The sequence below is a fragment of the Chrysoperla carnea genome, chromosome 3, assembly GCF_905475395.1.
Source record: "Chrysoperla carnea chromosome 3, inChrCarn1.1, whole genome shotgun sequence".
Taxonomy (NCBI): Eukaryota; Metazoa; Arthropoda; class Insecta; order Neuroptera; family Chrysopidae; genus Chrysoperla; species Chrysoperla carnea.
In genome coordinates this window covers 5,877,216-5,889,323 of record NC_058339.1, presented here as the reverse complement: position 1 = coordinate 5,889,323, position 12,108 = coordinate 5,877,216, and the positions used below count along the sequence as shown (strand labels likewise).

Below are 12,108 nucleotides of genomic sequence, written 5' to 3'. Positions count from 1 at the left end.
CCTCTTTTTTCTAGGCTATCTAACTGAGCTTTTAATCCATCTTTAATCGCCGAATTTTGATAATCAATTCGGAAAATTTTGAAAGACGGTTGATTTTATTTTTAAATAGGTTTCATTTGTTGTAAAAAACAAAGAAAAACAGTTTTCAGATTCCGGAACATTCCGCACGATCTTCTGCGCGCGTTTTTGAGACAATTTACCACTCGATTGTTTTCTTTGGTGACGTTTTCTTGAATGCAATGGAACCCTGACATAGCAAAATAACCTCAAAATCTCAAAAAAACAGCAATAACCTCAAATTTTCAACTTCTCCTGATAAGTTTTCCAAAAATGAAAGAATTGAGTTGAAATTTTATTCCAAAATTTTCTTCCAAAAACCCCACTATGAAGAATTAACCTTTTTTTTAAAGAGTTGGGAAAAATGAGAAACGTGTGATGAAAAAAAAAATTATACCAATTTATTTTAATTATTAGTTTTATTTTAACTATTAACTATTAGGATAGTTCCTAACTAAGCCAGCCATAGCTGCTTACCTCCCCCCTTCCTTTCATTTTCTCTACCCTTTTTATGACGTACAATATTTGTATTTTTTAAAGAAAGAATGAGAATTGAATTGAATTCGTTATTTAAAAGTAACGTTTATACATAAATTTTCCAACATAACGATTCAAGACGAAAAGAGAACCAATAATTAAAAGACTAATTATCGCAATATGCAGATAGTATTTTCTGTAAGCAAAGAAAAATTTGTAAATTTTTTATTATGTGTATATCAACAAAGGACCCCGTACAATTCTTATAGAAAATGGCTTTCGGTAAACTGCCTGAAACTGGTTCTGAAAACTAAAACAACAGTCTCGATTTCCACAAAGTTTAGGAGTTTGAGATTATTAACCTAGAATTCGAGAAAAAACAGGTAAACTATAGGCAAATAAGTTTCAAGTTTTTAAACTGAAAACTTCTTTTGGCACGTTGAGCACTTTTTATGTGAACAAAAATCATGGAACTCGCGTCCTCGTCACCGTCACATTCACCATATATACCACATTGAAAACAACGATTCTCGCCCAATCACTTAGTTCTGGGATGGGTGACCGCTTGATAACACTATGTGTTGTTGCTTTTTATTATTATTTATAAAAGTTTTTTATACAAACGTTAATAATTTCAATTTAAAAATTATGAAATTTTAATTATCTACACTATAGTTGGGCGATTATCTATATTATAAAAAGTTAAAAAAACACAGTTCTTCCAAAGTTTTAAGTTTTCACTTCCGTCAACAGTCCCCATGACGTAAGAATCTTTTTTTTACTTTATGAACATAGGGACTTTTGCTCTATAAACTTCAAGAACTAACATTTTGAAAAAGTATATTGGACAGACGAAAGATGTGGGGTCCTTTTACATTTTAAACTCATTCACAATCCTTGCATGACGTAGTGACGTTTCAACTATATTGTACAAAAAATATTTTCTATGTAAGTAAATTCTGGGAAACTGGCATAACCATTATACAAACATAAGTAAGTCAAATTTCAATACACATGAATAGTTAATTTTCGAGTTAATATTTGAGTATTACTTAATTTGCTAAATTTATAAAAGTAAATATATCTTCTTATGGTAATGCAGGAACCAATCATGACAATATAATGGCCGTAATCATAAAATACTACGATCATATAACACGCCTCTTAATGTGAACGCCGTCTCTCCAGGAGTATTTGCTGATCGTAATCAATGCGTCATGCAAGATTGCATATGGTAGACTTATATACAAGTACATCAAAATAATATATTGTCTTACATTTTAAAATTAAACATTCGTTTTTCAAATGTTTCTTTTGAAAAGTTCTTATCTTTTAACAGATACCGTATTGTGCCATCTAATTGCATTTCAAATCGATCAGAAATTGTAAATCCAGAATAATCTACCTGTAAATTTAACATAAAATTGATTAAATTATGTTTCCAATTATCTTTTGTGGTTTTACATTATACTCACCGAGAACTTATCAATATCCTCTGGTTTCAATATTGCATGTAAAGATTTAAAATTATCATTTTTAAATGTCCATTCATTTAACATGAACGGTGCAAGCTTCATATTTGAATAAAATACTCGGCGATATAATTTAAATAAACTAAAACAATGTCTACTTTTGAGAATTGAAAAACGGTTTGAATTGTTTATTTAAAATGATATTCAGATAATATTTCTCGGTTTTGAAGTTTGTTTTGCTTTAAAGAACAGAACTTAATGTGGAATTTGTCTGATAGGAATGTGAAAAAAAAAACGGTTTATTAAATTTGTAAAAAATCGATTTTTAATAATCGATTTACAAAAAAATTATTTTCTCAAAGTCGCATTTTTATTAATTGCGTTAACGCTGTCTACAGTATGTTCCGGAACTCCTCTGCCACTATCTAATGAGGTTTTTCTTTTAACACCATAGTTAGCTATAGAAAAATGTTATTTCATGTAAAATTCTTGTAAATGGATCTTGACTTTGAACTTACAGGTAAGAAAAGGAAACTTTAAATTAGAGAAGTGTTTCTAATAAAAACACGAACATTGTTGGTTTGAATGATTTTTCTCTATATTAATAAATTCCACAGAAGTTGGATGTTATAATTTACTTAAACAATTAAATTTAGATCCCATATTTTAAATTTTGAGATCTTTTTCAAGTTGTTTATAAGCACCCCAAAAACCCTATATCATGCCCAAACTGAGCTAAAAATCCCAAAAAATTTTAATGTATAGATAAATTTTTACATTCAATTTGGTAAAAAGATTTTTAACAAAAAATGTTAGTTTTTTACCTAATGAACACCTTTCTAAATTAAAGTATCTTCTTCTATCATTTAACTGTAACGAAATAGAGGATACCTTTAACTAACTTTCAAGATCATGGTCCTTGGTGAATCATGTATCTGTTATGAAGGAAAATATTCCTTTTATTTGTTGAATATGGCATTCCTACCGGCTTCGCCAAAAAACCTTTTTTGTTTACAATTGCAGCAAAATTATTAATTATTTTTAATTTTTAGTTAAAAATATACAATTTTTACTTACTTTATTCTCTGATTACTTATTTTCAAAAAAACATTTAAAAATATTGCAGGAATCAAGTGCAGTGTTACAAAATAAAACAAAAATAAATATTTATTTGATGTTTGAAAACAAAATGGATACCATAATAGTTGATTCGGTGGATTTTTTTTAAATATTTGGACACCAAGATCACACATTACGTTATTATTGAATTTTATAAAATCACTAGTTGATGAGTTAATTACTAAGCTACAAAGATTAAATTATAGTATTTGTATTAGTAATGTTTCGTCATACAGGGTGTTTTGTTATTAACTGCAGATCGTTGGCCTACAGAATAAGCTCATAAAGACGAAGGAAAAAGTCATTTACCAATTTTGGATCTGAGCCCTAATTTGAGCGCTACAGGTATGACAAAAATTGATAAATTAGTAAATTCACTGACTATCATTCGATAACCAGTAGCCAATGATAATCAGTAGATTATCAGATTAATGTCATTTGATAATATTCAACTAAAGAAGGGGTATCAACTGATTTCAATTGGGTTATATTATTTTGAAAAAAACATTTAAACAAAACTATTATATTATTTCATTGGTTTGTTCAATTCCCACTTTTTTTTATTATTATATTTTTGCAAGAAAACATTAGATTCTTAGTAAAAAAACTAATTACGTCACAAAAAGAATGTTTTTAATTTAGCGTAAATAAACAAAAAACCCCTTCTTTGTGACGTTATTTGTTTTTTTACTAAGAATCTAATGTTTTCTTGCAAAAATATAATAATAAAAAAAAGTGGGAATTGAACAAACCAATGAAATAATATAAGAGTTTTGTTTAAATGTTTTTTTCAAAATAATATAACCCAATTGAAATCAGTTGATACCCCTTCTTTAGTTGAATATTATCAAATGACATTAATCTGATAATCTACTGATTATCATTGGCTACTGGTTATCGAATGATAGTCAGTGAATTTACTAATTTATCAATTTTTGTCATACCTGTAGCGCTCAAATTAGGGCTCAGATCCAAAATTGGTAAATGACTTTTTCCTTCGTCTTTATGAGCTTATTCTGTAGGCCCACGATCTGCAGTTAATAACAGAACGCCCTGTATATGTATAGTAGTTTAGTGACAGTTTTTTTGGCAGTTTTTTGTTTTTTTGTCGTTTAATTGAAATTTCAAAATTATCAAGTCGGAAAATATCATTGACTTTATACTTTTATTTTTGCTTTAAAAGATAAGCCTGGGGAGAAAAGTTACTGGAAAATTTTATTTTTAAATACATTTTCAATGATGTTATTCACATAAGTGTATCGAGGAGAAAGCTAGATACCATTTTGTATGAGATAAAGGTTTTAAAAAATATAATTCTAAACTTCCTATAACATTTGTCCTCAGATAGAAGTCATTAGAACATAAAATTATTCAAAATAGAAGATTTTTTACTTTTAGAACAAGTTTTGGGATTGACAAACTCGAAATTTTGATTAATCGGTGCAAATAACATACAGGGGATCAAAGTTATCCCGTGCATCTCGAATGATCCGCTTACGCACTCAATTAGTATGATAATCTATAGCATAAATGTTCTAATATATTACCATTTATTACGATCAATTTGTTCTAAAGCCTTATACCATGCTGATGTTATCATTCCTTTTATTGCTATGTCAACAGGTACCCAATCTATATTCTTACCACCGTCTATTAAAAGTATATGAAGTACGCCAGTCTGAACTCCTGTAGCTAGACCCATTGGTCCATTGTAGCTATCAATCCATCCAGGCATGGGTTCCTTCTCCGAACCAACCACTAAGGCAAAATATAATTATTTTATTATTTAAAAAAATCTTCGACTTTTATTGAAAAATCAAATTTCAATTCAGTTTAAGCTGAAGCTGGAACAGACTTTACCATGTTAGTCTTCTGGGAAATCCGGATAAAAAGGCTCTTTTTGAGCGCTTCTGGGATGAGGAACGTTCAATTATCATTAAGAAAATCATATTGTCATGCATTAATCGGTGGATTAAAATAGAACTACAATAACCGAATTATACTGGGTATGGGTTTCAGTAAGCCTTGGATAAATAGATGTATATTTAAAACCATAGTAATTTACAATAATCGGTAATGTTTAAAAAATTGAATAGTTTCAATAGTTGTACAGTTTCATTAAAAACCATTCGCTAGTTTTAAACGTAACAAAAGAAAGCGTAACAAACAAACAAACAAACATGCTTACTTTCGAATTTATAATATATAATATATAATATATAATATATAATATATAATATATAATATATAATAAATAATATATAATATATAATATATAATATACAATATAAAATATATAATATATAATATATAATATATAATATATAATATATAATATATAATATATAATATATAATATATAATATATAATATATAATATATAATATATAATATATAATATATAATATATAATATATAATATATAATATATAATATATAATATATAATATATAATATATAATATATAATATATAATATATAATATATAATATATAATATATAATATATAATATATAATATATAATATATAATATATAATATATAATATATAATATATAATATATAATATATAATATATAATATATAATATATAATATATAATATATAATATATAATATATAATATATAATATATAATATATAATATATAATATATAATATATAATATATAATATATAATATATAATATATAATATATAATATATAATATATAATATATAATATATAATATATAATATATAATATATAATATATAATATATAATATATAATATATAATATATAATTTTGTTTTTTTTAAGAAAATTCGTAGAATGTGAAGAAATGTTTTTTATTTAAACACGAAATCTTATGAATTTTTTCAAATTTCGTTTATACATTTTCTGCAAATGTAAAGTGTAAAATGCGATCTGTATATTGGCTGCACGAGGCTTAATTAACAATATTGTTACAAATTATTATGGTTTCTTAATACACATATCTATTTAATCCACGTCTTCTGAAACCCAGACCCAGTATAATTATATTATCGTAGTTCTCTGCGCAACTGTATGACCTCCTAAATATTTGGGAACCCGCGTTGTTGCCACAGCCAAGCATACCCATCAAATGATTATGCTCATTGTTTCATAACCAGTGTCTATAAAAATGTTAAAAATTCAAAAAAAAACTTAAAATTTACCGACTGTAGGTCGAAAAATAACTGTTGGTATATCTTCACAACTTTCAAAGAGAAGTTCTTCAGCAAGATTTTTGGAAAAAGTATACGTATTGGGATACTTGTTTAAAATTCTAAAATTATAAGAATTATTTAAATTCATAAATAATGCTAAATTTGAGTTAACTTGAGAAGTAACATACTTTTGTTCAAGAAAATTGAGCACCATTTCATCCATATTTTCTGCTGCTTTAATCATAGTTTTCCAATCCGTTGTCGCCTTATAAACTTTTTCTTCGATTGCATCCACGTCTTTATCGATATTACAATAAGTGGTTGACGTATACAGGAAGACCTAATTACAGAAAACAACTTTATAATTCGCGATCAAAAAAGTAATCTGTCATATTATGGAGGGTAGAGGTAAAGAGGACAATCATAAATACGGGTCAAAGTAAAAGTATCTAGCTGAAGACAGAAAATAACAGTTATAAAATTGAGCAGAATGGCGCTTGTGTAGCAGAAGGTGTTTATTGTGAGCTTCTTTGTCCTTCTCTAAGAACTTGCTTAGATGATTATTACCTTACTCTTATTTCTTGATTATTATCTTACTCTTATTTCTTTCTTTTAAAACTTACACTTTTGCTACAGTAGCACCACCCACTTTCTGCTTTAAAGTGGGTATTGTGGATAAAATTAAAAATCCGTGTTATAATAGCTATGTCTAGTCGAAGTAAGTCATTTGAGATATTGTCTCGGTAATAGATAGAACAGTTTCATTATTTTGAAATAGACTAATTTTGGCTGTAAAAACATGACGTCATTAGTGAGCGCTACGTAAATTAAGTGAGCTAAGCACTGCAGCCATTGAATTTAATATTGCCACTGACAGAATTTTTCAGTCGTCAGATTTCATTATTAGTGATGCGGTCTGATTACAACGGGGGAGAAGTAAATTTTTCTGAAGGTTTATTATAATTGATTACCTTTAAATTTTGCATTCGTTTAAGTATTTTTAACATTTCCCTGGTTCCACGCGTATTAATTAAAATAGCATCCTTCAAAGAATCATCAAATCGAACAGATGCTGCCACATGGAATACAATGTTTATTTCATGAATTATAAATTTCAAATCAGAATCAGATAAACCATATTCTAATTCGCTGACATCTCCTTTAATTACTTTTACTTTTGATTTTGAATCTGGAAATTCTTCTTTTAATCTGTCAAATAACTAAAAGGAAGTTGAAATGAATACTTAAGTATATTTCGCAGAGAGGAGTGGAACATGTCAGGTAAAAACAAATTTTAATTAAAATAAGTGATTAAATATTCCTCAGGCTTACGCTTTATCACAAATCTATCATTCCTAATAATCATCAGTATATTTTTCCAGCATCCTTACTATTCGTAGGAATATCATAAAAACTTACAGGTATATTAAACATTTTATTTAATCTTTCTTCATCCGTATAATTTTTCTTCGAACGCAATAATAAATAAATGCCCTTAATTTTTGGACATGAACGAAGTAATTTCTCAATTAAAACTTTTCCCATTAAACCAGTACCGCCCGTAATCAGAATGTTTTGATCAGCATAAAATTCACTAATTGATGGTACATCCTCTGATAACTGTGATAGAGTTACTTTCTCCACAAACATTTTCTTTTTTGACTTAACGATATTATCGTCAACAATATAATTATTATTATCAAACACCTGATAACTTATCAGAATCAGTTCCTGTTCTAGAATGTCAATGTTTTTTATATGCCAAACAAGCATTCTTTTTTAGTTTTGCAATTATTATTTTTGTGTTCTTTTTTCATGTCATTGTAGAGTTGTTATTAATAACTACATTTCCTTCGGAAATTCTCTAAAAACATTTAATAAAAGGTCAATTAAAAAAAAACGTGGGGATGATAATTTAGAAATGAATTTATGTATAATTTTTTTTTTTAATGTAACTTAATTAATAAATATATTCAATTAAATGACGAAGATCAAGTATTGTGTGATGTGAATATAAAATTATAATTAACAATAGCTGATAAAATTTTTGATGCACTCAATATGAATGCAACATTGTATTCCAGTTTAAAAACACGAATAAATTTTATTAAAATAAATTAACATTTATTTTGTATTTATGGGACATTATTAGCCCTTGTATTTATGGGACATTATTAGCCGAATAATTACGGTATTTTTACGGCATTCTCGAAACCGCTAGAATGCGGCTACTCATCCTAGTTTTACTTCCTGCGAAACCCGTATCCCGCGTAAGGTCTAATAATGTCCCATAAATACAAAATAAATGTTAATTTATTTTAATAAAATTTATTCGTTTTTTTAAAATCGGATTACAATGTTGCATTCATATTGAGTGCATTGAAAATTTTATCAGCTATTGTTAATTATAATTTTATATTCACATCACACAATACTTGATCTTCGTCATTTAATTGAATATATTTATTAATTAATTAATTATTTATTAAAAACATTATTCATAGATTCATTTCTAAATTTTTTGCTTGTTTTGCATATAAAAAACCTTGATAAGTTATCAGGTGTATATATATATGACTGAGGTTGCGGGTGTTCCAAAATATTATCGTCAACAATATATATATATATTATCAAACATTTTGGAACACCCGCAACCACAGTCATATATATATGTATATATATGACTGTGGTTGCGGGTGTTCCAAAATGTTTGATAATAATAATTGTATTGTTGACGATAATATCGTTAAGTCAACAAAGAAAATGTTTGTGGATAAAGTAACTCTATCACAGTTATCAGAGGATGTACCATCAATTAGTGAATTTTATGCTGATCAAAACATTCTGATTACGGGAGGTACTGGCTTTATGGGAAAAGTTTTAATCGAGAAATTACTTCGTTCATGTCCAAAAATTAAGGGCATTTATTTATTATTGCGTTCGAAGAAAAATTATACGGATGAAGAAAGATTAAATAAAATGTTTAATATACCTGTAAGTTTTTATGATATTCCTACGAATAGTAAGGTTGCTGGAAAAATATACTGATGCTTATTAGGAATAACAGATTTGTGATAAAGCGTAAGCCTGAGGAATATTTAATCACTTATTTTAATTAAAATTTGTTTTTACCTTACATATGTTCCACTCCTCTCTGCGAAATATACTTATATTAATACATATTGATCCTATGCATTCCGATTGGTTGAAATAGAAATTTCCACTCCATGAATTGGATTTCTTTATCAGGGTGTTGAAATATTTTAATAAAGATTTTTTTTTTAAATTTGAAAAGTTTGACGTGCCAAACATTGCCAAAAAAATACAATGTGGATCACAGAAATAAAAAACAAAACCTTATATAACCATAAATCTAGAGTCTAAGTTTGCCAACTCCTAAGTTCTTAAAATCGAAATTTTCGTTTAAAAAAAATTTGATGAAAAGTCCCCAGTGAACACATGGCCTTATTATGGCGTCATACATAGGTCATATAGAGATCATAGGTCATAGGTCATATTTTACGTAAACATGACATAATGGTGGCTCATGTCATATTTAATTACTTCACTATTATATCTGACATTAAATTTGATTCTGATTTGATGTCATTTTTATGACTTTAATGTTACGTAAAACTTTTTAGTACTGTTACGCTTACATTTTATAGAAATTTACATCACTATGATACTGGGGCGTATTATCTGCATCATTTCAGTAAAGAGAGAAGAAGACCTCTATCATGTTTAAGATTGGGAACATGGATTAGAGAGATTCCAAACCATTAACTATCAACGGGAAATAAGTGTGTTTTATGCGATGGACCTGAAGATGCTGAACATTTCTTCATCGATTGTGACGGTACGTCATCTATGAAAATGAAATAAAATATACCTACTTGTGTCTCGAAGTATGAAGTGTATGAACTTTTTAACAGTAAGATCTGAACACTCTTAATGAACTAAGCCGTTTCATTGAAGAGTTTCTTCTAACTAGGAAAAATAAAATATAACTTGGTACCACGATGCCTTCTCTTTACAGTCAATAATTTTATTAGAGTAAAATAGATAAAACAGTACACAATGTAATTATTATTATAGATTGATTTAATGTCAAATAAAGTATACTATTATTATTATTAAGTGTTTTTCATATGTGCTACATACTCTTGTGTATGTATACAGAATGTTCGATTTACATCTAGGCATATAAATATCACGAGTATGACAGAATACATGCGTTAAGCAATGCATCTAAGTGGAAGGTATTATATACATGTGTTGAAGCTTCGATATGCTTTGAGATAGTTGTAAGACGCTTGGAGAGTGGGAGTTTCTTAGTTGAATAGATGAACTTCAACAGATAAGCCACGTCCCTTTTGCAATTTCATATTACACCTATAATACCTCTTACGTAAAGCATTGCTTAAAACATGTACTCTGTCATACTCGTGATATTTATATGGCTAGATATAAATCGAACATTTTGTATATATGCCTATCTCAACTAGAGTAACACTGCTTCTTTCTACTATGTTAGAACTTTGTGTATTATTCGCGTAGTTAGTTTTATGAAATTTAGGGTATATAATCATGTTCCTTACCAGATATAGATATTGCTTTGACTTCTCGGCTGTATAGCTAAGATCAAACCCACAATGAATAATACATCATTCTGATTCAATAAATTGTATAATTGTCTAACAGGAATTTAATATATAAATTCATCACATATCGCCGACATTTTAATCTCGTGACATCGAACAACGTAAAATTTATGTAAACCTTACGTAAGGAAAAGTCATAATAAGTAAGGTATTTAACATCACTATGACATTTGAAATTTAACTTGAAAATTCAAAATTTGCATTCGCCTTCGATAAAGCAATTAAACAAACTTGTACGAGTTGTAAGAAAGTTAAACCCTTATATTTAAACCTTTAGATGATTTTTCGATATTTTATCTGTGAATTATTTGTGCATTACAAAATAATAATTTATATTTGATAAATTGTTTCTCAATTTTTTATTTAATTTGCAACTCTAGCGAATTAAAAACCCTTTACTTATTACCCTTTTATTACCATTTATTTGAATAATTCGAAACTATGGAAAATGAAAGGTCTGAAAATTAAGTTGATTGAGTTTATTAATGAAGAAAAAGAAAATAGTATTTGAGGGACATATTAACCAACTGTTTAAGGTAGTTCACTCGTTATAGTCAAATTGAAAGAAATTATAAGGAACCATTAATAATTAATTAAGTAATAAATGCAATGTAATTTCATATGCATGTTGTATTGTTTTTAAGTCACATTTTACTTTTTGATTTGATAGCCATGACAATATTTGAATAATTTTGTTAATTTAAATATGTAGATATTTTATTTTAAATGCTGATGTATTCCAAATTATGTACTAAATTAGTTCTTCGATACAATTGTATGTAGAATTTAAAAATTAAATTTATACATAATCATATTTTTTAAATGTTATTAAGGTCAGTTTAATATTTCAAATTTCCTTTTCAATCCAGCAAAATTATAATTTTCTAAATACCAAAATATTATTTTTGATATTTAAAACAATGATAGCTTAAACATCGTTTTAGCTAATGTTCTGTTAAGGATCCTTAAAATGTAAAACTTTTGTTGTCAAAAAAAATGTCGAATTGTCGACTAGCCCCACAAATTTACCATATTATGTTTTATTCATAGTTTTATTAAAAAAAGGTCTAGAAATGAAAATTTGGGAAAATTATCCTCTATAGTCGACAAACCCAACTAAACCAACTCGTTAAAACAATAGGTACAGAG

At 27.2% G+C, this 12,108-nt stretch overlaps 2 protein-coding genes across 2 annotated transcripts in view; both read right to left on the bottom strand.

The window, feature by feature from the left end:
• Positions 1-12,108, bottom strand: part of LOC123296799 (probable E3 ubiquitin-protein ligase NGR_a03640) — a 659,126-nt gene that overhangs the window by 141,958 nt on the left and 505,060 nt on the right. The window lies entirely within an intron of this gene.
• Positions 514-7,945, bottom strand: LOC123295032 (fatty acyl-CoA reductase 1-like). The gene is made up of 9 exons (XM_044876234.1): positions 7,715-7,945; positions 7,267-7,515; positions 6,484-6,635; positions 6,305-6,414; positions 4,673-4,883; positions 3,084-3,311; positions 2,010-2,148; positions 1,812-1,939; positions 514-730 (listed from the first exon to the last, which is right to left on the bottom strand). Exons 1-9 carry the CDS (start codon positions 7,943-7,945, stop codon positions 628-630), a joined length of 1,551 nt encoding a protein of 516 aa, XP_044732169.1. The 3' UTR covers positions 514-627.

What these genes read in the sequence shown, in the direction of transcription:
- LOC123295032 (XM_044876234.1), bottom strand. Translation starts at nt 7,945, where the DNA reads ATGTTTGTGGAGAAAGTAACTCTATCACAGTTATCAGAGGATGTACCA. An exon ending in TATTTTTCGACCTACAGTCG is followed by an intron (nt 4,884 to 6,304) that starts GTAAATTTTAAG and finishes ATTTTGCCTTAG; the next exon opens with TGGTTGGTTCGGAGAAGGAA. An exon ending in CAAATTGATCGTAATAAATG is followed by an intron (nt 3,312 to 4,672) that starts GTAATATATTAG and finishes TAATCTTTGTAG; the next exon opens with CTTAGTAATTAACTCATCAA.